Source organism: Catharus ustulatus, chromosome 2 (assembly GCF_009819885.2).
Source record: "Catharus ustulatus isolate bCatUst1 chromosome 2, bCatUst1.pri.v2, whole genome shotgun sequence".
Lineage (NCBI taxonomy): Eukaryota > Metazoa > Chordata > Aves > Passeriformes > Turdidae > Catharus > Catharus ustulatus.
Genome location: NC_046222.1, coordinates 71039151 through 71065163, shown reverse-complemented (window position 1 = coordinate 71065163; position 26013 = coordinate 71039151). Strand labels below are relative to the sequence as shown.

The 26013-nt window shown below is 40.8% G+C and overlaps 1 protein-coding gene across 5 annotated transcripts in view; it reads left to right on the top strand.

Moving 5' to 3' along the window:
• Window positions 1–1027: 1027 nt before the first annotated feature.
• Window positions 1028–26013, top strand: part of DACH1 (dachshund family transcription factor 1) — a 382163-nt gene continuing 357177 nt past the window's right edge. For all 5 annotated transcript variants that reach the window (XM_033052701.1, XM_033052699.1, XM_033052698.1 and 2 more), the window contains exon 1: window positions 1028–1858. In XM_033052701.1, coding sequence (XP_032908592.1) covers window positions 1119–1858 — 740 coding nt within the window. In that variant the 5' untranslated portion in view covers window positions 1028–1118. The remainder of the gene's footprint in view (window positions 1859–26013) is intronic.

Genomic DNA, 26013 nt, shown 5'->3' with positions numbered 1-26013 from the left:
TGCCGCCGCAGCCCGGTCGGTGCGGCGTCTCGACGGCCTGACGCGCAGTGCCAGTCCCCTGCGATCCGATCCGCGGCCGCCGCAGGAGAGTCCTCCGCGGATGCTGCCGCGTGGGGCTGCCCGTGCGCGCCCCGCGCAGCCGCCGCCGCGCAACAAAGGGGACCCTCGGCAGCAACTCCCACCCCGCCCGGGAGGAGCGTTTGTGGTCCCGGGAGAGCAACAGCAGCAGCAAGAGCAACAGCCCCGTCCGGAGGTTTCTGCTTTTGTCTGCCCCGGCAAGGTGTGCGGTGCCCAGCGCCCGCCCCGCGCCCCGGCTCCCCCGCTCCCGCCCGGCTTTGGGGGAACGCTGGAGACGCTCGTGTTTCTCCGCAAACTGTGTTGACAAGCGACTGTTGAAAAGGGCTGGGAAAATTACATCTCATCTCTGGTGGGGTGAAATATGAAACATGTAATCTAACGGTTCCTGAAGGAGGGGGGGAGAGGGACTTCTCTCCCTCTCTCGCTGTTTCCCTGCTCCGGGTTCCTGGTTGGATAATTTGGGTTAATACTAGTGAGTGAGCCTTTTGCTGCTTCAAAGGGTATTTCAAGTTGCCGGAGCTCCTCCCCTCCGCACCGTGTGACAACAACAACTCGTCCAGCGAGCGAGCGGCGGCGGCGGCGGCAGCAGCAGCCAGCACTTCCCCGCTCATTTTCTCTCTGTCATTCCCCTCTCAATCTTTGATCAATGTACTTGCCAGAGAGAACCGAAGTCCTTCAAACCTCCTCCTTTTCACCTTCGTCTTTAACGTGGTGCTAGAGCAAGGACCACAAAAAGAAACTGCCCTCCCCCTCCCCTCGGCCCCAGCCCCGCCGCCCGGAGCGGACTTCTCCTCCTCCTCCTCCTCCTCCGTCCCCACTTGCGGGACACTTTGTGCGTTCTCTCTCACTCTGCCCCCTGCTCTCTCGCTCGCCGCAGCACCTGATCTGGGGTTATCCCCCCCTTCTTCTCCCCCCTCCTCCCTTCTCTCCTTTCCTCTTTTTTTTTTTTTTAATATTTTTCTTAATTTTTCCCCTTTCCCCTGCGTGTGTGTGTGGGAACTTTCCCCCCTCCCCCTGCCCCCTCCGCCGTATATGTGACCATGGCCGTACCGGCTGCTTTGATCCCTCCGACCCAGCTGGTCCCCCCTCAGCCTCCGGTCTCAACTTCTGCCGCCTGCACCACCACCACCACCACCTCGTCGTCGGCCACCTCGTCGTCGGCCACCTCCTCTCCGTCTCCGTCCATCGCTCCCCCGCCGGCCGCTTCGGGGACAAACCTATTCCGGCCGGAGCCCATCGCAGCGGCGGCAGCGGCGGCGGCGGCCACAGTCACCTCCACCACCAGCGGCGGCGGCGGTAACGGCAGCGGCGGCGGCAGCGGCGGCGGCAGCCCCAGCCTGGGCACCGGCGGCGGCGGCAGCAGCAGCGGCGGCGGCAGCAGCGGCGGCACCTCCACTCCCAATGCCAGCGCGGCCAGCGCGGCCGGCAGCCTGCCCGGCAAGCCCGTGTACTCGACCCCGTCCCCGGTGGAGAACACCCCCCAGAATAACGAGTGCAAGATGGTGGATCTGAGGGGGGCCAAAGTGGCCTCCTTCACCGTGGAGGGCTGCGAGCTCATCTGCCTGCCCCAGGCTTTCGACCTCTTCCTGAAGCACTTGGTGGGGGGCTTGCATACGGTCTACACCAAGCTGAAGCGGCTCGAGATCACGCCCGTGGTCTGCAACGTGGAGCAGGTCCGCATCCTGAGGGGGCTGGGGGCCATCCAGCCCGGGGTCAACCGCTGCAAACTCATCTCCAGGAAGGATTTCGAGACCCTCTACAACGACTGCACCAACGCCAGGTAAGCGCCGCAAGGCACACGCGCGCCCCGCCGGCCCCCCCGCCGCCGCCCCCGTCCCACCCCCGCGCGGTGCGGTCCGGGCGAGCGCTGCGCCGCGTCCCGCTGCCCCCTCCGGAGCTGCCCCGCCGCCCAGCCGGCCTTCTCCGCGGCCAGCGGCGCTGCTGCTGGTGGGACGGAGGGACAGAGGGGGGAAGGGGAGGGCGTGTTTGTGCCCCCCTCCCGCTGCGCCCTGCAAGTGTCGCCCTGTCATTGTCCCCTTCCCTGCCCCCCGGGCCCAGGCGTGCCGGGGGTAGGGATGGCCGCGGGCAGCGCAGCGCGGGAGCGGAGGGCCGGCGGGGTTGGGAAGGGGCCGGAAAGTGCTTTCTGGCTGAACCCCTAGCTGAAGTTTATCCTTGGATGTATCTTTAAAGCGGGCAACCCTGGGAAAAAGCCGCCCGAAGGGTGCACGGGAGTGGGCGGGGAGCGGCGCTGATGGGGCATAGACACGGGTGTCGCGTGAAGTGGGACGGGGCGCGGAGCTGCCCGGGCGCCGGGCCCGGTCCGGGGCGATGGAGGCCGCTTGGCCATCAGCTGCTGTCACATATCCGAGGGGGCACGTGCACTTTTTGTATAGGGCTGTAAGGCAGTTGCCACATGGCGAACGGGGGAGGGTGAAGGGAGGGCGGGAAGACGGCGAGGAGGAGGAGGAGGTGGCAGTGGCTTTTCTTCGGGGTAGTGGGGAGAGGTGCCAGGCGGCCGGGCTGGGCTGCTTCCTCGGTGGTGAGACTGGGGGTGTCGGTCCCCGAGGAGCAGGTGCGAGCAGCTCCAGGCCCCCACCAGCCGAGGAGGAGGAGACGGGGGCCGCGGGAGCGCGGCAGGGATTTGGCGAGGCTGGATCCTGCTGCCGCGCAGAGTAACGCGGGCGCGGTGGCGGGGACGGCGCCGAGGGCGGGGAGCAGCGCTGCGGCTGCGGGCGGTGCGGGGGCATCCCCGCACGCCGCGGGCCGGGGAGACCGCGGGGGGGAGGTGAGCCCCAAACTTGCCACAGCCGAGGAGAAGTGTTGGGGGGAATAGAAGGAGCTGGCAAAAGAGGAAATTCCTGATGCAATAGCAGCCGCCTTTGCAACGGAGGCGAAAGCATGGGGCTGTTATCTCTCAATCTATAGGTTACAGGGGCTGAATCTGCGCGATAAGGAGAAGGGATCGCATAACTGCCGTGACCCGAGATGAGAGCGGTCGGAAGCGCCTCCATTCCCGGCGGCTCTCCCCCTGCCTCGGGCGGGGGCGGGGGGCTCGGGCTCTGCCACGCTGCAGGGGCGGCGGGAACTTCCCACGGAGGAGGTCGTGGACAAAGTCCCGATGCTACTTTCAATACACCCAAACAAACAGACCGTGCTCGTTTCACTTTCTTATTGTCAGATTTCAAGGTGCAGCAACAACCAACACGTGGGGAATTAACCCCACGCGGTGCCGTGCTCCTGCCCGTCCCGTCCCGTTCCCAATGGCGGGGGGTGTGACATCCCCTCCTCCTTCCCTTCATCCCCCCTAATTCAGCAGAGGGTGTCTGGCAGTCATTAGCATAGAGCCAGGCGAAGCAGAGCACTTACTCTGCGGTAGCAGTTGCTAGATGGATTGTTGAAGTTCCTGAATATTCAGGGCAGCAGGACAAAACAGCCTGGAATAACTTCCAAGCGCTGACATAACTGTAGCTGCTCGGGTAACTCTGCTGTTGTTTCATGTGGAATCAACATGAATATTAATAGCTGCTCTTAGACAATTGTTGGGTTGGGGTTTTTGTGTGTGTGTGTCCCTGTGGTGTGCAACTTGCAACAACTCTGCAAGAGTTCCAAGATTTTGTTCTTAAAATAAACTCATGGAAGTTTTACTCTGCCACAGTCATAACCGTGTGAATTTTAATTTGAACATGTAGAATTAAGAAATACAGAAACTTACTATTTTTTTTTTCTTTTGGGGGGGTGGGGGGTGGTTGGGGGTGTACGGAGACACCAATTCCTGGACTTGGCAGGGGTATAAAAGGGTTTGGCAGCCTGTTTGTAGCATGGCTTGATTATGTCAACAGCACAGAGTCGGCTGTGTTTCAGCTGTTCCTGAGGTCTGCTGTGTTATCATCCAGTGTAGTAGAAATTACAGTAGTGGGTTCAGAAGTAAGTGGGATTTGACCCTTAAAAAGCATAATTGTAGTAGACTTACTTATACATCCATTAAGCAAATAAATTAATGGAAACGATATACAATAGGTATGCAAAATGTATTATTACAGTATAGACAAATAAAGCAAAGTGGGTCAGTGAATTTTGGTCAAAATGGGTGATCTAATGGGAAGATAAATCTGTACTTGCTTTCTGGATTTCCCCTCTAATACATTTAATTCTTCCTTCTTTACAAATTATTTTTAATTATTTCTGACATTACAGTAATTATGCAGAGTATTTTGGTCTACTCAGTTTAGTGATTTAAGCGACCTTTCCTGACTCCCAGTTATTGCATACTTTAACTTTAACCTTTTTGTATCCCGGGTGGACACTTTACTGTTGAGATGGAAACTGGAAGAACCAACTCCATCCTAGCAGCTAAATTGTTATACTCATCAGATTCAAAAATTTTGAACCAGCATCTTATCACTGTTATATTTGTCTCATAATCAGCTGATGCACTCGAGTACGCTAATCCCTTTTTGGAAAGCTTCATCAAGGTTAATATGTTATTTAATCAAAAAAGGCATCCAAATAAAGCCATTACTTTGTTGTTCTTTAAATGGATTGAATCGTTAGTTGCCAGTTGCTGTGGAAATAATTTATAATAACTTATTTTGAGACGGAAAAGTTTTAGATGTGTTTCACCAAAATGATACATTTTAACTGTGATATTGCTATTTAAAAAATCAATAAAACAAAAATCAATAAAACACCAAGGGATTTTCTATTGAATGCTTAATGTGGAGGTCTGTAAAGTGAATTGGTTTCTGTGTTTATTTGTGATACTACTAATAATAACATGATACTAAAGGACCTTTTTCTAAATTAGGCTTGTGTATCAGTTCACTGGAAAAATAAGCTTCCGTTGTGGAAGATGACTTTTCTTTTCTGGTCATACTGACCTTTGCTTTTATTTTCCTCATAAAAAGCATTGGCTGCCAAACAGAAATCCAGGAAATAGCAAACTGTGCATTTAGCTTACGTTCCGATTAAACGGTTTGACATTAATGGGATGCTAGAAAGCCATATGCCAAACAAACAGGGGAAGGATAAAGGCAAAACATGGAAAATATTTAGAGCTACTAGATGCCAATCGAGTCAGGTTTCTTGAATGTGTGGGTGAAAGAGAGTAGCGAACTGTGCACTGGATGTCACCTGCCTAGGATTAATGACCTGGAAGCTATTGATCCCAGATTGTTTCTGGTCTCTTGTGTTTTGAGCACTTGTTGTGGAATTTTGCCTTGCTGGGTGTCTTCCTAGAGTTTTCCCATAGACTTAGGCTGGCTTTGGATCATGCCCACCCGAGTAAAGGCTAAAAGCGTGCGCTTTCTTCTGACCTCCCTTCTGTGACCAGGATATGTTAATCTTTTCTGACATTTGAAGATGATTTTGAATGAGTTCATTGACATTCATACTTAAAGCGGGGAATTATTTGCAGCCTTTGGAAGCTATGTACAATTTTTGGAAAACAACCTAATTGATTTTTGAGTAGAAAGGGGAAAGATGCTGAACATGAAACAATTCTCTTCAAAGCCTATCTTACATGGCAGTTATTCAGTCCCTCTTTTCTAGCTTCTGCTTCTCTCACATTATGTGGACCTAGCATGTCCTTGTTTACTGAATATTGCATGCTTGCATAGCTTTTTTTTTCCTGTTTATATTAATTAAAGGAGTATCTCACCCAGATAGGTTACTACAGATCATAGATACTTTAAATGAACAGGTCAGCAAGTGCAGCTGTAAGGAATGTCAAATATATAGTATCTGTGGTTTATATTGATGACCTTCGTCCTTGCCACAGATTATTAAAATATAATCAGCAGAAATGTGGAAGGCTTTACAAGCAAAGATGACTTCTGGAAGGCCAGAAGATAAATTGCAGTTAACTGTAAAGAAGGAGTAAAAGGTTTGGAAGTGGTTTCCTTAGACTTAAAATAAAATACTCCAGTTGCTCATTATAACAGTAATATTTATCTTACATTAGGTGTTTTTAAAATATTGTCATTTAAAAGCTGCGATCCTTGGACCGTACTTACTGCAACAGGACGGAGCTATTTATCCCTTTAATCTGATACTCAGTGGCTGGCAGTAGCAGGGTATGTGATACTTTGGAAGGGAACACTTCGCTGTGAATGCTGGCTGCCTGTCGAGAAGTGCTGCCGACGCTGTTCCCATGCAGGGAGGCGAGGGCCTGCTAGTGATGGGCAGGGGGACGTTTATGTTGCTTCACATGATCTTCCTCAAGGATTCAAATTGATTAACTTCTCGTTTATCCTATAGCTATGAGTATTGGTAAAGTTTTGTGTAGGTTTTATTTGTTTGTTTTTCTCTTTTAAAATTAAGAAACCTTTTCTTGGCAGATGTAGTTTATGTAAAAAAGCAATTTCATTGCCAGGTTTGTATCAACTTTACTTACAAGAAAGGGCTATATGGATAGCCCTGTTATTTCCTCAGACCATTGCCATCTCTGTTCAAATTCTTGGTTCAGTCTCAGGCTTCCTTGCTTTTTCTGGAGCCACAGGCCCCCACCTGTGGTTGCTGAGCCCCCTGGGCATATGGAGCAAGTGCCCCACAGTGTGTCCCTATGGGCTGCGCTGGGGGGCTGCTGCGCCCACCCTGGGCTTCTTCTCTGCCCCTCCTCAGCACCATAAACCAAAATGCACTCAAAGAACTCTTATTTACAACTTGTCCTTCTTCATATTCTGCAGTCTGGAGTGGGTTCCAAATATTTGTTGGAGATGCTAATCTTGTTTGACTGCCATTTAGTATTTCTTCTGTTTTCCCCTGTTCCTAGATCATTCCAGATGGCTGTTTTTGCCCATCTTTCTGACTGGTCACCTAAAGTGAATTGCATATGAAGCAGAGAATTTTCATACATTGGATTGAATTTTAATATTTTCCTTTTGAACTACCTAACTGATAGATTAAATTGTTACTGCAATCCCTGCTGGTCTGGTAGAAGTAAATCTCTTTCACCATTGCTAGTGTGTCTTAGTTATGGAGAAACTTTACAAGTTTAGCAGTAAAAATTCATTAATGGCTGCAGGATAGCACAGCGTAGTCAGAAACTACCCAGTTTTATCTAAATTGTACAAGCCAGTGAAAGAAGAGTCCAAAACGACCGTGATGCCTGTCTGGTTTTTAGCAACAGGACTGGATTTAGATCCTCTTTGTTCTTTTATAAGTTAAATATGTTTTGTTTTAAAAATAACATTTGGGGCATCTACTTTGCATTATGAGTTAATTCCATTCATTGTTTTAAAATAGTGATTAACCTTTTGCAAATTATATACTGCACATGAACAGTAATTTTTTCAATAATCTTTAAATGTGCATGCTGTAACAGCGCCATAATGTGGACTGACATAATAGGAATTGACAGTAAATTTTTAGTTGCCTAAATACGTATTTAAATGATAGAGCTGAAGAGTCATCTGCAGAAAGCTATTATGATCCAGAGAGTTAATTCATATATAGATAATTTCTCCAGTGTGAATTAAAGAAGAATTTTTCTTTTTCAATGATCATTTGAATTGTTTTCAAAAATCCTGAAACATAAACAAAAAATCTTTATATTTAGAATTAAGATATGTCTGTGACTTGAAATGATAAAATCAAATTTGCTTTGTGGAATAACTTTATCCTTAACCCACTATTTTCTACCTATTTATCTGATACTGTGCTCAGCCGGGGGCATCTCCTAGCAAGTGCTGATGTTTCATTTCACAGGCATTGCAGAATATTCAAGTGTAATCTACAACATATGCAATCTTAGCATTGACTGTTAATAACTGTGAACTGTTTTAAACTATTTGTAATTTTTTTTTATTTTTTAAACAGAAGAAAAGGAAAAAGGGTAATAGTATATTTTCCCACAACATTAAGTAGAAAAATGCTGTCACTCAGTTTCATGAGAGGAAGGATCAGTTTTTGACCATCCAGTTATGTCCCAGTTTGGAATTTTCCACTCTAAATCACTCATTGCAATTAGCTGGGAAACTACGCTGGGGGAGGATAACTCTGAAAATACTAAAAACTTTGCTTTCTCCTCTGTGAATTTCCATAAGTCTCTTTTAGAGATGGGATATTGAGCAGAACAGACCCTGAGCGGTAGTTCAGGATACATCCACCAAACTAATGAAAGGGTTTGCATGAGTTGCGACCAAGGAAATGGATCACAAAATGTATTTTAGTTCACCTTGCTTTAAACAATGTTTTGTGTTAATTGCTATTAGAGTGAACTTCCTCCTATGGCAGGTGGATTCATATATACAATACAATTTGCAGAATTGAATGGAAAGATCTTCTAAATCATATGTATCAAAACACTTCATTAGTTGTAGCAGAAACTTTTTGAAATAATATAAACCTTTTTTGGTTAGTGTTCATAAAATTATGCTTTCAATACAATAAATTATTCCAAAGTTTTTATAGTGCACTCCTGATAATACTTGTGTGGGTAACTTTCTGTTCATTATTCTGTTTAAAGGTATCCTGTTCACTCCATAACTAATTTACTTTAGATGTTTTCTTTGCATCCCACATAATTTGTGTCTTCATAATGAAGAAGAAAGCTATTTCAGTATGAAAAAGAAACATGTTTTTTGTTGCAAATATCAAACAGTAGGATTTTATGGCCATTGAAAGGCTGAAATTAGCCATAGTCCAGGAGCAATGGAGCAGGTGCAATTAAAATTTGCTGGTGCACCTTTCCACACCAACTGGATTTTTTTTACCATTAAAATAAGCAGATGTTTTGGTAATGGAATTTTATTCATCCTCATAATTTACAGAATTAATCTCCAAATTGGCCTAATGGCTAAATTATACCTAAATTCCTTTTGGTCTAAAACAAGCTTGGGTTCAAGCAAAGCTTTCAGACTAGTTTTCTTATTCACATTATAATTTTATGTGATACTAAATATACTGAAAAACGTGCACCTTCGCTGTTAAGATGTATTTTTTTACATTCATTTTGTTCCTTAGATTGTATGACTGAATGAGAGGGCACAGTAGGTGTGCATACAGATTACCTGACTGACAAAATAACAAGAGTTACATACTGGAGTTGGATGGGAGAAGGGTAAGAATGGGAGAACGTGGGACTGCTGCACATGCTTTAGCATAATTGACAGCTGAAATATACTTGTAACGCTAGGATGCCATGATTGAAGTTCATAACTCTGAATGTTCGTGTTAGAGCACTTGTTAACAATGCTGTACTGAGATCAGGTAATAGGTATTTTACATTTGGAGTAGAAGTTGTAGTTTGGGACGTGTCTCTCAGCATGTGCTTGTATTTACAAACTGTTGTACAATAGAAACTATTTTTGAATTTTGCATCTGGGAAATGCTTTGCTTTTTCATTTTACATGCAATGATTCTAAGGAATAAAAAAGCAGTTATATAAAGTATAAAGGAAATAAGTAATATATTGTATTACTATTTAATAACATCTTTTGTAACCTTGATTTCATGTTGTTCTCACAGTTACTAATGATTTTTTTTTTTTTAAGAGCTACATCATGATTTTATATATGGGACAGAAAAGACCCCTGCTTTCTGGTATTAGATGCTGTATTTTTAAGAGAAATACAAACAATGTGTTACAGTTTCATGCAGTTTGTACAGTTTTGTGATAAATCTATTCAGGGCTTATTGATAGTTTGAGCATTCCTTAAAAAAACATTACTAAAGCTATTATTTTTGAATTATTATTTTCTAAATGTGGCAAAAATATAAACTTAATACTTTAATTGGTTTTGTATAATATTTTAATGGATTACAATGTTATCTGTCTTTATGAAACATATAATTTGTTTCCAGTCTCTTGGCCTGCTGTAAAAACCTTTCTTTGTTGGACAAGGTCACCTGTAGGACTTAATTATTTACATTAAAATAACAATGCTATGGTTTTAAACCATTTGTGTAACTTTATGAGGGCAGATAGGGCTGTTACTTTCAATAGCCTACATGTATCTTTTAAACCAAGCATATGCAAAACATATTTGGAAGTGCTATAAAAGAATCAGTTCACATCTTAGGTAGGAAGCTGGATTGCTGTATACTTTTTGCATTTGCAGGGACAGTTTGAAAACATTGAAAAAATGCTTGAGATTCAGTGTCTTGTAAATTAACGCTTGTTGTATGAAATAGGTTCATGATGCGTCTTTAATACATCATGCATTTGATGCAATCTTAGTGTTTTTGTGAGTATTCCTTCGTATTAATTAATTTTAGGAAATTGAGGCAAAATCTTTGCAGGAATGAGTATCAGAACTTGGTATAACCTGTGGCTTCATACCTTCTGCTGGGAATTTTTATATTAATTTTTGTAGTACAGATGCACCCTGTCCCTTTTTGAAGGGAATACATGCTCCCAAGATATGTGCCATGATTGTCACTTTTCACATTTTAGTGCTGATTCTCACTGATAGTTTGCTGGGAAGGAAGTGAAACAATTTTTCAATTACCTTCTGTTTCCTTAACAGTAATTTACTGCATGGGGGGAAGAAAATACCTCAGGTGGTATTAAATATATAATAAGGACTAATACAAGTTAAAAGTCTTTTTTTTTTTTTTAATACATTTGTCTCTTAGCTTGTTAGTTCCTACAACTCAGGTGACTCATAGGATTTTGTTATTTCTCTGCGTCCATATCTACCACTAAAGCCTAATTTCATTATGCTGGTGCAAGTTCTATTGCCTGTTGTTCTAATACAAAGCCTGATTGCTTGGTTTCTTATGGATTTTTTTTAAGCTGATGCTTATAGCTTTTAACAAGCCAGGTTAAAAAATAAACATTAAATGGTAACAAAACATTCTGTCTTACGTTACTGGGCATTATAGATGGTTTGTGATTCTACTGGTTCCCTTTGAAATGAATTTACTGCTGAAATATGATGATAAAAATGACAGTAGTAAAAAAAAGAAGGTCTTGCTATAGTAATTTACAATTTAACATATAGTTGTTATAAAATAGAATTTTGAGAAACTATGAGACAAATGTATTAGAAATACTAATTTATCAGCATTTGGCTGTTTCAGAAGCATGCATGCAAATCATGTAAGAAAGGAGCCCTAGCATTTCCTGGGGAGGGCATCAGTGAGATTTTTAGTCAACATGTTTGGGGATAACCACAGCTGTTGGGTTGGCTTGAGGCCACCTCAAGGTACAACAGGTGGGACATTGCTAAGAATTAATAAACTTTCAACAAATTTTGTTGTTCAGAGCTTCTCTGGCACCATCTTAACAGAGTGGTGGAAAGGGTGGATTTTATCTTGAGAAGAAGCAGCCCACCACTGTAGTTTGTATGTCAGATTTACACGCTGAGAAGTTTGCTCAAACAATCTGAATTTCTTTATCCTTCCCCTGCTCTTTGAATCTATTTAGTTGACCCAGAAGCCGTGTGGTCTCACACAGATTTGTTGCTCAGCTGAGTGGTCAGACTCAACCGTTATCATTCTGGCCTCATAAAAGTCAGGCTCTAGGACACAGTGGATGGGATGTGGTGTTAAACAGAGTAATTTCAGGTGGTTCTGAAGGAGCCTCCACTGCCTTTAGCTCTCTGCTGCTGAGCCTGTGCTAATGTGGATCTTCCAACAGAGGTTTTTCTCATTTTTTCTGGGAATCCCTTCTGTGATTTTGTCTCATTGAGCCTTATTTTATGTCTTAATACTTAAATTAGGACAATACAGTGATGTCATGAGAAGTAATACAATAATAGCTATGAAATGCATGTATTCAGAAATATACTGAAGTATGACTACATGAGTAGAACTTTTAGTCATTTAAGGAAAGAAGAATGTCCTTAGTTAAAGCTGCTTGCATTGTTATGTGGTAAGTTTGTCTGCTCTTTGGTGTGCCAGCTGATGAGAGGAATTTTTTTTAAGAGGTAAAAAATGCAGAGCCAACAAATCCTACATACTGTTCTGTGAAATTGTGTTTAACCCCTGTAAGTAGTTTTCTGTGTGGAAGGTGTGCTCTAAACAGGATGGGTCTATCTTTTCAGCTTGGCTAATCACTTCCTTTCAGAAATCCAGAACGCATGCAGATTTGAACTTGTAGCCAGGAAAAAGTGCTGCCATGCTTCAAATTGCCAAAGGACCTCAGGGGACAGAAACTTGACCTGGTTTTATGAAACCATAGAATTACATTTATACAAGTTACCCCATGGGAAAATAATGAACTGATCCCAATTCATTTCTAAATTCTGGGCCCTTACGGGTCACATTTGAATTTTCTCCTACACCTGTTTTTCTACTAAATTTTTCTAAGGACATTTTTAGAAACTTTACATTAGGTATGGGTCAATTGCTTAATGTTTAACAGTTCAGTATTCTAATTCTTTAATATGTCTAATGGTTTCTCAATATAATTAAGCTGCAAAAAGTTTAAATTAGAGAATTTGTTTGGTATGGACTAAATCCTCAAGCCATGAACTCTCCTCTTGGTTTAGTAACTCAGGCTTTGTTTTCCTGCATGTGAAATAGAGGAGGCAGTGACTGTTGTCAATCCTTGTTGTATGGGCTATAGAGAAGAGAGCAACTGTGCAGATACTGGGCTACTCACCTGGAATGTGGGACACTGTGGCTCAAGGTTCAACAGGGATTACCCAGTGAGACAGTTCACAAGAAAACTCTCACAACTCCATTTTTCCTTCCTTGTTTCCTTAGCTGGACTAAAAATTTGGGATTTGGGAAACTGTGGTTCATCTTGCCTCATCTTGGAATCAATTAAAATAATGAGTAGGTGCTCCCGTGGCATTCCTCCTTCAGTACTTTGGTTTGAGCTAGAAGCCTGAATACCCCAGGGTGAGTGCTTACCTCTCTTTGGTGAGGTGGTGTAGTATTTATGCTGTCCAAGTGTTCCTGCTGGTGTATTGCCAGGTTGGACTATGCTAAATTGAAATAGTGGGCCCTAAGGACATGGAAGGGTTCCTTAGTTCAAACACTTAGAGGGTTACATTAAAATTAGAATTAGCTTGCATTTTGATTTATTTAGCAAACTAAGTGAGTGTTCTGTTCAGCTTAAGTTTGCCTCAGCAATTACTATCCCATGGAGGCTCTGCAAACCTTCCAGGCTTTGCTTTCACCTTCTCAGTCAGTCTTTTCAATCCTTAAAATATATTTTCAGTCCTGAAATTGGCATTAAGTGCCTGCATAAGTCTACCTGTATCTAGTGAATGAGTGACAGATTTGGATACTATTAATCTAGTATAGATGCTTTTGTCTTTAATGCCCTCTTAACACTCCAGATCATCTGAACAGCTCAGCTGATGGTGCCTGGCTATGGGCTTTTGGTTTATCAGTGTGGATGTGACAGAGGGGACTAGTTCTGAGTTTGTATTCCACTTTTTGGCTTGGGCAAAAGGGGTCGGTAGGTGAGAAATGGATATAAGGGTGTTACCAAGACAAGTAAGAAGATGCTTATTTGCTCTGGTTGGTTGTTTCTCATTCCAGTGAATTTTTCTGTGCAGTTTGTGTTGAGCCATTTATGACTTTCCCAGTCTGGATAATCAAACTGTTTCATGAGGTATCATTGTACAGAAATTATCAAAGGCTTGGTCTTGTTTTGACTGGCAAAGTGAACGGCAGGTCTACTAAATGGTGATTACTTATCACCATTATGTGTTTATTATAAATGTGTACGTCATGTCCCATCAACAGGTTTTACTGCTATGTAGTGCTTATATCCTAAGTAGGTAGAGTGGAGGTTATTTTTTCCAAGACACAGCAAATGGTTTTGTTCCCACATGACTTTTAATGGAAGGTAGAGAGGTCCAGTTGCAATTAGAGGCTTAAACAGTTTTCTTATTTGCTTGGCTTTTCCTATGTAGCTCTGTAGTTCTTAAGTTGGGTAGAATTTCTTTGAATTTTACTGTATCCAGAGTAAGTTTAAATCAGACTAGTCAAAGGCTTTTGACCCATCAATAAAATATTTGGCTGCTTTGTGATTTTGGTAGTAAATAAGGGAAATTAAATTAAATTTAAGAGCACCTATAGGTGGCAATAAATTCTTCATTGTGATTGAAATGTTTGTCTTAAATTCTCTTTGCATCTAAACTAGAGAGAAAAAAACCCCTTTGTTTTATTTTTGATCATAGAACAACAACTCAGAATGAAGGAACAAATTTGGATCTTTGAAAATTCAAGCTCTTCCTTTCTCTTTCCTCTTCTCCTGGTTACTTTCTTCTCCTCACACACCTGTCTGAATTTGGAAAAAAAAAGAAGATGCAAATTTACAATACTTCATGGAAGCTGTATTTTACGAGGCACTGTGAAAACTGCAGATACAGAGGATGCTTAGTGGGAGCAGTTGCTAACCCTAGCAGTAGGAGTAGGGACAAGAGCCCTGAGGCTATGGGGCTGGGAACATGCTGAAGAGTAGCATCGTGAAGAGGCAGAAGTGAAAGGCTGGTTGACAGTATGTTAAAGCAAATTTATCCGGTGTTGCTGTCATATTCGGCCTTACAAGTTTACATATGTATGATCAAATTTTCAGTCTTTGGATCACAACTGTGTCCTTTCTCTTTGTTAAGTAGGGCTATGTTTAGAGTAGTGCCTGGGAAAGCAAGCGAGAAAAAATAAGTTTTACCATAGATTTTGATGTTGGGTAAGATTTTGATGTATGGCAGAGATGTTATGTTAAATGGGAATGAAAAAAATCATTTTTTTCACTAATACACCTAATCTGAAAATTCTTACCTATGGTTTGCATGGTTTTAAGTATTTCAGAAGTATACAGCTGTAATTCCTGTTTCTTCCTATTTTTTCATATCCAATGTGCCGCAATGAATACGGTCACGGTGATATTGGCTTCTATACAGAAGTCTTATTCCTTCAAACAGGAAGCTTTGGTTTGTGTAAGGAATCCTGGTGCCTATAGGCTCTCAGTAATAAAATTATGCAGTTCCTTAAATATTATCCTTAGTGGTACTCCAAGAGCAGAGCTAGCAGAGTTTTCATAAGCTGGAATTTCACAGGCGGCGGCAACCAAATGTGGGAGCGATCAAAGAACATTATTTGTAATCAAAATGTGAGTTAGGTGTTATAAAACAACTGGTGGGTGCCAGTGTGCATGTGAAATTTGCTTACACGAGTAATCCCATTGATTTAAACGAGAGCATTCAAGTGACGAAAACAGGTTCAACGTGAGAATGTTCAGAAGATGGTGACCTTAGAAACGAACAGTCGTCTTTGGAAGTATTCAAAGGGGGGTTATTAAAACTTAAAGCTGAGAGTTGGCGTTTGAAGGCAGAAGCAGCTAGAGAGGTGTTCGGGGAGCTCACCTGCCAGATAATAATGTGTTTTAATGATGCTGGTTAACTCTGCATCAACTTTCTCATACTCTTTTTTTGGGGAGTATGGGGGAAGGGATGGGAAGGAGGGCGAGAGAGGGACGGTGACAGCAAGGCTGTTTGTTTTTCCCGAAAGTTGTTTGTGATTTCAGGTACTCATGGGAAATCTCTTGATCAGATTCACATCTGTTCCTGTCAAAGTGGGTGCTAAGATACCGGTCACCCAGCAACCATGTCCAAGAGGGAATTGGGCCGATAATAACTTCAAAAAGGAATGACAGATGCTAGATTAGGATGAAAGACAAAACGCATGAAAAATGAGCTTGTTAGAATAAAAAAATTGTTCAAGCACCTTCATGCAAATTAAATGAATATTGAACATTTGCATGCAGTAATTTCTACTTTTTCTGTTGATTGAGAAGAAATAAAGACGGTACATATAAAAACATAAATGTAATTTTTTTTTTGCACCAATTAACATACAAAGCAGTATCTTTCTTCTAAAAATGAGATTAGCCACCTGGGTGCTTGGCTGTATCCCACATATGTCACAACATTTTTGTAATGTGTATGCTTCTGTTGAAGAAACACCTTATCTAATTCTCCGTAGCAAAACAAACAAGGAAGAAACCTTATATTAATTTTAAAATACTTTCGGTTAGCATTGTTCTATTTTTTTCAGCTGCAGTTTTCAGAGCTGAATTATTTCCTGCTGTCCTTGAATTCAATTGGTATAATGTGCATTAATAAAAGATCACATAAGATGAGTTCAGACCAAATGCTAAGGTTTCCTATTGACTGGTCAAACAATACATATTTTAAAACACCATGTCTGTCGGGGTAATATGAAGAAGAAATAGTCACTTTCTATGCCTATGCATTAAGATAATTTAAATAAACTAACAGTTTTATTTTTGAAATGTTCATATAACAATCAGAATTTGGAAAAGAATGATAAAATGTTCTGATTGAGAAAGGACTCTGTGTCTTGGTTTAGCAATGTCTAATGTGGTCACGTACAGAAATTGATTTTCTTCAGAAATTAATTAATTTTTCATATCGCCCTAAGCTGCAGTTAAAAAGAGTGCATACTTGTCTGTTTTTTCCAGAAATATTGCCTAATCATATTAATACCATTGCCCCAAGGATGAAAAGATAATTGTACAAATGCATTTGGAAATATGTATCACTGAGTATTTATGATTAAATTATGCAAATGACCCAGCTCTCATCCTTTCCAGACCCAGATTGTCTAATTAGGATTGATATGCTGAATAGATGTTCCAGAATTTGAATACAAGCATGTCCAAAGAGCAGAAAATTGGAAATGACAAGGCTGAAATGCTAAGAAAAGTGTCTTTCCCTTTTATACTTTACTAATGTGGTGTTAGCAGTTGCAGTTTTTCCTTTGGCTATATTGTGTGACTCATATGTCCTACAAGAAATAAGTCAGGAAAGAAAAATCAACTTTCATAAATAGCTTTACTTTGCTCTGGACTTACTTTTCTTTAAAAGTCTGCTAGCAGTTCCTCTCCCCTTTAAAGCTTTGTATCCTTCATGTTAAAATAATGATGTATTCCACATAAATTACTTCTTAATTTGGAGCACTGTTGTTTGTAGCTTGTCTCCAGCTGCCAGCTGCCAGTACTAGATATTTAGCTCGTCAGCTTCTTATGTATTCAGATGAGATTTACACACCTCACTATTTTAAGTTTGGTGGGGTTTTTTTTGGGGGGTTCTTATTTTATTTGAATTCACAATTTCTTAATGTAACCACCTTTTTTCTTTTTTTTTTTCTTTTTTAATTTTAAAGAGGGGAAGCGATATCTCATTACACATGTAGATGTTCTGATTTGGAATAATAGCTATCAGCAGCCCACAGCATTTAAACCCTTCTTCTTCAGTGGACTGTCTGTTCATTTATCGCTCTTGGGAAGCTGGGAGAAGAGCCTGGTGAGGAGCAAGGAGGAGTAGTGAACTGTCAGTACTTCAGCCATTGTTAGCAGCAGGAGTCGCTCCCTCTGAACTCTGTTGGCTCCTGCTACCCATCTGCGGGATGATGGATTGCTATGTTTAATACATTTCAGCTTTTGTCTGTCATAGTGTGGATAGACAGTGCTATCAATTATTTCAACAGTGATTAGAGCGCTGGTTGTACCCACTGCTATTGGGCAGGCACCTCCCAGGAATGTCTGATGTAGGAGCTCCTTGGTACTCTCTCCACGCGGATGACTTGCTCGGCTAACTTGAGGTGGTTTTAAACACCTACTAAAGACTGCTGGGAATTGCTAAATCCACACAGCCGCCCTGCAACAACATTCAGACACTCTTGCAAATAGTGGGGTACCAGCCTAACCCAGAGAAAAAGGTCTTGTGCTTTGGCTCGGTGGGGATGGGAGCAGGGCTGGGTTCGGGGGGTGTGATGCCAGCAGCGCTCGGCCCATCTGTGGTGAAGTGTGTGGCTGCTGGTGATACGGGCGGAGCGCAAGGACCGCGCTGAGGCAATGAGATACGACGTGACATGTGTCATACGAGGATTTGCTAAGCCCTGGGTGCTTTGTGATTCACGAGTCCACAGGCTGAATGATTCCAGCCACCAGAGAAGTCGCTGTACACCAGCACAACATATGCCCTGGAGTATCTTCTAATAATTATAAAATGTTGCAGTAGACATATAGATTGGAATAAAGAAGATAATTGTGTTATGGACATTACTTTAGACAAGTGGCTGTATATTTTTTTCATTATTATCATGTTAATTTTCCACTCTTAGAAAAAAAGTGTTATTCAAAATCTTGTGTGAAACAGTATTGTATTAGAAACAAAAAGGTAACTATGCAAACTAAAGCATATAATACTGGCTTTAAAAGATGCTTGACCCAGTTTTCTTGATTTGGACCATTGCCCACCATGACAGGCCAGGCTGAGGATAACTTTCACTTCATTTTGAACTGAGGGAGGAAGGGAAGTTAAATCAGAAGATATTAATCATCCTTGATTTAGCTTTCTTAGTAGAGAATTTAATTTACAGAATTAGAACAATGAGTAACTACTAAAAAATCACCATTAGGAAAGGTGATAACTAGGCTTAAATGTGCTTTCTTTACCCTTATTTCACTCTATATTCACTTGACTGTGGCACTGCTTTTAAAAATTTGCTTTTAAAAATGTTCTTTCCTTTTGGTTATACCAGAGTTCAACTTCTGCAACTCTGCTTATAGGCAGTAGTTTGCAATTTCTCTATTGTGCTTGCTGGAAATCTGAGCTCCACAGCACAGTCATGGGATGCCATTTTTATTCCTTTTTAAGATGATCCAAGCAGTGGCAATGCTCACAGGGAGGAGTGTTCATGATAATTAAAAGCTGGAGTTTACCTTTAAAAAAAAATTGGCAATTTGCCCAGGAGAAAATTCTGTCTTCAGTCACCATTTTTAATCTACTTGGCTGTTGGGAGTTATCTTCACTTTAAGAGTTGTCTGGTTTTAAAAGTTATCTGGATGTTGAAATAGTTTCTTTGACATTGTTCCTAAGTGCTCACTTGCCATATATGATGATCAGAGGATCTGAGAGCTATGTGGAAAAGAGTATCAGTAATAGGGTGGGAATAATCCTGACATTCACAGCTGGCAGCTTTTCTCAGTTTAGTCTCCCTTTGTTAGTAATATGTGGCATTACAAGGAAACAAGGAAACTTGAAGTATACTTTACAAATTAAAGAGAAATTCAGAAAAAATAATATGTGTTTATAAATAAACAGATTTATACATAAGCAAGTTTGACATATTACACTTCCACTGATTTTTTTCTCCTTTAAAACAAATGACGTTTGGCTAGGGGGTTGTTCTTTTGCAGAGATCAATATCTGGAGCATTCATACGACAGGAAATAACAGCAACTTGAAAGTTAATGAAAAGCAAGTATTAAATATATCCATATATTCGTTGGTGATGTGTTAATAAATGTATCACATAAATACGATAGGTAAAAGAATCAGATAAATGGTTCCTTAAGCAGGTTGAAGGTCTCTGTTGTTTATATTCCTTCTGTAGAGGTAAGGCTGTGATTCACAGCCTTTTTTTGATAGGAGGACTTGTTTAGATAATTTTGTCTTTTTTCTGTTTCCTCCAGGCACTCTGATCGCACTCCTGTACAGCCGTGTGTGACAATTTTCAGCACAGGATCAGGTCTAGGTTGATGAAAATGCTGTCCCCCCACCTTCCTCTCTTCCCTTCATTATTATTTTTATTAATCCTCATCTGTTTTTGGAAAACTTTCAGCAGCAGTTTGGTTGCTACAAGTGGTGACACAATTGGGCAATGGGGAAAGAAATGAATGATGGGGGTGGGGGGGAAACCTATATTGTTTTATGTATCAACATCCTGTCTGCCATGAAATTTTCCTGCATCCAAACAGCAGTGCCCTGAGCCTAGCCTGGAAAATGAGCTGTGGATTACACAGCGGTTTTAATGCTGTATTGAAAAGGAGAACACAGGAGGGGAGTGAGCTGTAATGAAGGGAAGAGTAAAATCTTTGAAAGAAAAACATATGAAGGCAGTGGAAGCCACTTTCCTCTCTCTCTTGGAAATCTGCTTTACTAAATCTTGGCAAGCTGTCTTGCTGTGTATTGCAAAACAAATGGGGTGAGTGTCTGAGGTAGAGCATTGATTTCCTCCTTTGGATGCTCCCTCTGGCCATGTTCTGATGACAGAGAAAGGTGAGACACAGGCGTGCACCATCCTCCATGCCCTGCATGTCTTGGCTTCTTCAGGAGAGAACCCCACTTGTTACAGAGCATCCTCTGCTCTCTGGGACGTGCTGCACAGTGGAAGAACTCTGGAATTTAGGTTGAGGCTAAGTCTCTGCTGCTGGACTGAAAGCCCTAAACTGTTCTCTTTTTTGAGAGGTCTTGTATCAGTCATGCCTCTTGCTCATTTGGGGACTATTTTTTCCCTGTTAGTGGCCCAGCATTAGTATGGAATGCATCTGCTGTAGCTATACAGGATCAGACAGTGCAACTAAGGCCTCTGGATTCCGATACAGTGTTAAATTACTGACTACTGTTTTACTGTGAGGACCTAGTTCACAATGCTCTTGCCAAATGTTAATGACGATGGAAACAGTCTATTGTCTGTGTAGCATTTTCCACAAGCTTTGTCAATAAAATTATATTAGTTTGTACTTCTTTAGGAATACTCTCTTCTTCTAGCTGTTTCAAACAGCAGTTGGTTTCTTAAGTGGCTTTTTACAGATGTGCGGAAATGCATCTGAAGCTACAAGATCCTTGTCTACCCAGAAACAGTGGGAAACTCAAGATTTCCCTGAGTAGGCATGGTTTTAGGAGAACTTCACTCTGTTCAGAATGGTCTGAGTTCACTGTAAAGTAGGTTCTACTGTGCTAATCCTCTTGGAATGCAGCAATTATCACCTACCGTATAGGTGTTAAGTGCTGAATTTCAAAGGGATTATCACTTTCCTCCTTCAGTGGCTAAGCTAGAAGAGAAAAGTTGTTAGTGCTTCTAAAGGGGAGGGAAGAGGGGAAGAAAAGAAATCTCTTGTTTTCTTTCTGTGGTTGCCTTCAGTCTGGCTAAAGCAGAGCAAGCTGGGTTTTGCGACAGCCAGTTACTTTGAGTCTGATCTTCAAGAATTCTAAAGGCGTTTGTTTCCACCTCCCTGCTTCTTCCTCCGCCTCTCCCCCGGCCCCCAAAGTACCCTTCTTTTGTGGAAAGAGGCAATGACAACAGCCATTCAGAACAACAACCAAAAGCTATGTAGGTGGACAAAATTACAGAGGAAAAACAAAGTTCTCTGAATCCTTACACTGTGTTTTCATCATCATCTGGAAACTTTTGTCAAGTTTCTTGATAACAGTCTGTAGAAGTTGGTATCTTTTAAATCTAAAGAGATACTTCGTGGCTTTATTGGTGTTGCGCTGAAAATTATCTGAAGACTATTTTTGTGCATATACTCTTTCCACGTGCCTTTTCTTTAACTGACATGCCAACATTTTTTTAGCCCACTAGCTCTATCCACAGTACAAACCGTACTGATTTCAGGTGGTTGTTAGATAAAGTGGGATTAGTGTCCTTGAACTCCCCCTTCCCCTTTTTCATATCCATCCTTAAGAATCTCGCATACATGCCTTGTTCTTTAAGTGCTGGCTCCTGCAACCTTCACCTTCAGTGAGCTGTTTTCTGCTACCTAATGGTCAAGGAAAGCAGAGCAGAACTGGGATTCCCCAACAGTGCACCGTGGAGACCGTGCAGCAACCACAGGGAGTGTGAACTAAATGGGGAATGGTAGCTGGGGGGAGGGCATTCACATCTGGAGAAGGATTTAAGATGTTACAGGGGATAGAAGCAGCTAATAATGGGCAAGAGAGGACTGCCTTATGGAGAGGTCTTGTTTCTGAAGCTGAACAATAACGAAAAGAGGCTTTTAGAGAAGAAGGCAGGATTTGGACTTGTATTGATGTGATTAGAAGGTTTCATGGAGGGACAGATGTAGAGTATTGAGTTGAAAGATTGGCTTCTATCCTGTTGTTTTCATTTTCACTACCACTTCACTGGGATGAAGAATGATAACTTCTGTCAGAAGCATTTGGTCTGGAGCTGGATTTCTCAGAGTTAAGAATTTAAGAGTTGTAGTGCTGGAAATTGGGTTAAAATATTCCAGTTTCTTCACAGTCAAACCACAGAAATTGATGAATTTCAGAATTAAGGTGTATCATGGTGTTTAAATAGCATTTTGCAGGAATTACTGCAGAACATTTCAATAAATGGTGAAAAATGTCTTCTATTAAATATTTTAGATATTATACATAGTGCTCTAAACACTAGTATGTAGAATATCTAGTATATCTTGCTGCTGGTAGAATTAGTTCCTGCTTTATTAATTTGTAAGATACATACAACCCTTTATTTTAAGAAGACAAGAAATTGTGGTTCAGTTCTACAGCTTGCAATATTTTCCTGGGAATAAAAATCTTCTCCTTAAATGTGAAACAATTTGGCAGAAGAATATACTCTGCTAAACTTAGGAACTTGTAAAAATGAGTATTCTTAATTTTTAATGAATTTCTGAAATATTAATTCTTTTAGTCCATTTTTGATGTCAGTAATGGTTTGTAGACTTTATGGGGTATTTTGAACTGTAAGGGGCTTAACTGCTTAACTTTCTGTATCAAGATGGTAATATTATATACCGCCAAATGTCCACAGTGGAGAGAAGGTACTTTGTATTGATGTTCGTTAAGGTCTGCTGTGCATGCAAAGAAGGCAGTATTTATGTTGATAGGGTTTCAACATGGGCTTGATGCCAACTCACCACAAGACAGCTACTTTTTCAGGAAGTTGGGAGTATCTTACTGTGGTAGGGTATCCCATTGTTTGGCTTGTGAATCTTGGCATTTTCCCTACTCTGATGTCATTATGACTTGTATACATCTTATATGGAATTTCATGCTATAGAAATAACTTTCCAACTTCTGAATGAAAAAAATAGGGCATTTTAAAGTAACGCATTTCTTCCATTTGTTTTGCTGCCTGTTTAGTGTAATGATCCCAGTACCACAGAACTACAGCTCCTCCCTTGTCGGCAGGATTAATGATAATGTCTTGCTGTTTTTGTAAATTATGTAACACACACTGTTCCTCCTTTGTTATATAGTGAAATTTAGTAGGTTGTTTTAATTGTTTGATTGATTTTTTTTTCCCTTTGGCATTTGTCTATACTGAAATGTCTGAGATTTACTGGGATGAACAATTGAGAAGAATGTCTTTTGTCTGAATTTCTGAAGATGTCAGGAGATTTAGGAATGTTTGTGATAAGTCTTTTGTTTTGTGAAGTCTAGAATTGGGTATGCCATCCAGTATGAAAGGTGTTCAGCACTGGTCTATCTTTTAAAAACATCAGCACATTTTTTAAGAGGAACAAATGCCACTTTTTCACATATACAGCAGCTTTTGGTGGTTCATATATATTGTTGCAATGTTAATAATGCTTTTAACACTCTGCTACATGAGATACTTGGAATACAGATTGCTTGGGTCTTTACGGTGCTGTGAATGTGTAAGCAACAGCAAGATGCCCAGGGACTTAACAGGCCTCCTACTACTCTTCTGCCTGAAACAAATAGCTTCCATAGAAGATCCCAGCACCAATTTACTAAACCACTTACATTATCTGCCACACGTGATCTGGAATGTAGACGAGTTAACAGGTGTAATCTCCACCTTCCTGCATTTTCAATGAATCTTCATTTTTAATGTAACTCTTTGGAGTAGAGAGGAGAGACCTGACCAAAAATGGCTCAACCACTCTGTTTCCATTTTGTTAGGGACTTGAAAAATAGTCAAGTACAAAGCTGACATATTTTTAGAATATTTTATATATTTTTTTCCTTATCTAATTTTGTTTACTTACTTAGGTGTACCAAATATGCCTGTTGTTTAAAGACTGATTCTGGGATAGTATTTTTGCAAAAACATACCTGTAATTCTCCAGCTGCTGTGTATAGACTGGGTGAGACTGAACAGCTAAAGTCTGCATTTTCTACCTTTTTTGTCCTGACCGGTCAATATTAGAACACTACCCAAGCAGTGTTCCTCAGAAGCTTTCAGAGACAAGCTGAATTTATGTTAATTTCAAAGTATCCTGTGTTTAAAATTATCAAGGCCCCTGTCAGGATTACTTATCACTGAAATTAGGAATTATTTTAATGAAAAGGGAAACTATATATAGTTGCCATATTTTATATTTGTAGAAACAATGCATATTTTTTACTGCCATGACTCCCTTTTGTCCCCTGAAGTTGTTTTTTCATTGAATGCTTTAAGTTTCTTTATTGATTTAGCATTTTCTGTGACTGCAAGCAGGACTTCAGGTGAAAACAAGGAGATCTGGCCGTTAGTCTCCAAGCTGAATTACATAAAAGCACACTTGTTGAGCATTCATAATGTATATTTAATTATAAAAGTTATTTAGTTTATTTTTTTTGTACAATTATACTGCTAAGAAACCCTTTAAACACTTTTAATAGAATTAATTGTAGATATTGAGGGAGAGGGAGAATTAAAGTCATCGTTGCTATCTTTCACCATTGCTGTTACTTTTCTGATTATTATTTTATTATCACTATTCTGAGATGGTGGTTCATGTTTTGAAAGAATGAGTTCTTTAAGGTATTGTAGCTGTTAAAATTGTAGTTATCTCAGATTCCAATTTAAGTCATGTTTTTGTCTGTACTTATAGTCATTGTTTAAAATACATTTTGCAAGAAAGATAAATATTAAACCACCACTACTGTTTAGTGAATAATTCTGCAGGTTCATGATTGCTCTTGAAAAGCTAGATAATATTTTGATAGTTGGTTTTAATAGACATCTTTTTTTGCCACTGCAGATCTGTGCCCACAGACCTGCTCATGAAACAACTCACAATCAAATGCTTCTTTTTATTTGGAACATAATTATGTTGTATTTTAGTTACTGCTCTGGAAACATCTCATGTTTGCAAATCGGTTTCCAGAAGAATAGATTCATGTCTAAATGAGCTTGTATTTGAAGCTTTTACTAGTTTCAAAGAGCTTTATTACAGTTGTATCTCTGCTAGCTATTTTTTTTTAAGGCTTTGAACTGCTTTTGTCTTACCAAGTGCCATTCTCTGATATCTTATAAGCCATTTTAAATGGAGCATGCGGTTTAGATCAGCTACAATGAATTTCCTTGGATAAGCGAGTGTTCCTGTGAATCTTAAAATACTCTTCACTCTGCCTTTTGTGGTTCTGCCATTTTTTTCTCAAGATTATCAGAACAGAAATAATTGCTTCCATCCCTTCTTAAAGATGTTTGAGTTCAAGTATGAAAGCAGTTCAAAAGGGAATTTACCTATGCATACTTCTAATCATTCATATCAAAATATTCCCCTTAAAAATTTGACAGGGAGCTCAAAATATTTTCCTGCAGCTTAATTCAGACAACTGCAAATGTAAAATAAAATATGATCATTATTTTTGTAAGCTAAAAAATAATTTTCACTGAGTTTATGAACTATGAAAGACTTTCAGTTGGTAATTTTTAAGGCATTTAATGTACTTTTCCCTACAACTTTCAGTTTAAATATCTTCCTTCTACTTTATGGGTTTTTATTTTCTCAGTATGGCAACACACTGAAGTCACTGTAACTCTATCTAGTCTGGCATAGTTAGAGTAGTTCATAGGGTGTGTAGGCAAGGCACCTTAGTGTAATACTGGAGATATGCAAAGGTACATATGTTTTGGTGCTGTTCTTTATGTTCGGTCACTTTCCAAATAATTCCATGAGCTGATACCATGTTTCAAAACCCATTAGTTCACTTTTCTCCTTTTGTTTCAATGTGCTCATCTCATCATAGATAACAACGGATCAGTATGGCTCCCTCACTAACTTTCTGAAGCCAGCTCAGGTCTCTTGCTCCAGAATTTTATAGTTAAGAGATGTTTCTTTGGAGTTCTTTCAGAAACTGCTGAAATAAAATTAAAAATTACGAATAGGGCACTGGATTTTCTGCATTCATGAAAAGGAGTGAGACTCATTTGTGCATTAACAAGCAGTCAGGAAAGACAGGTTGAGGCACCTTATACGTTTATTGCCAGAAGGAAGGTAAATATATGGAGAGAGTAAAT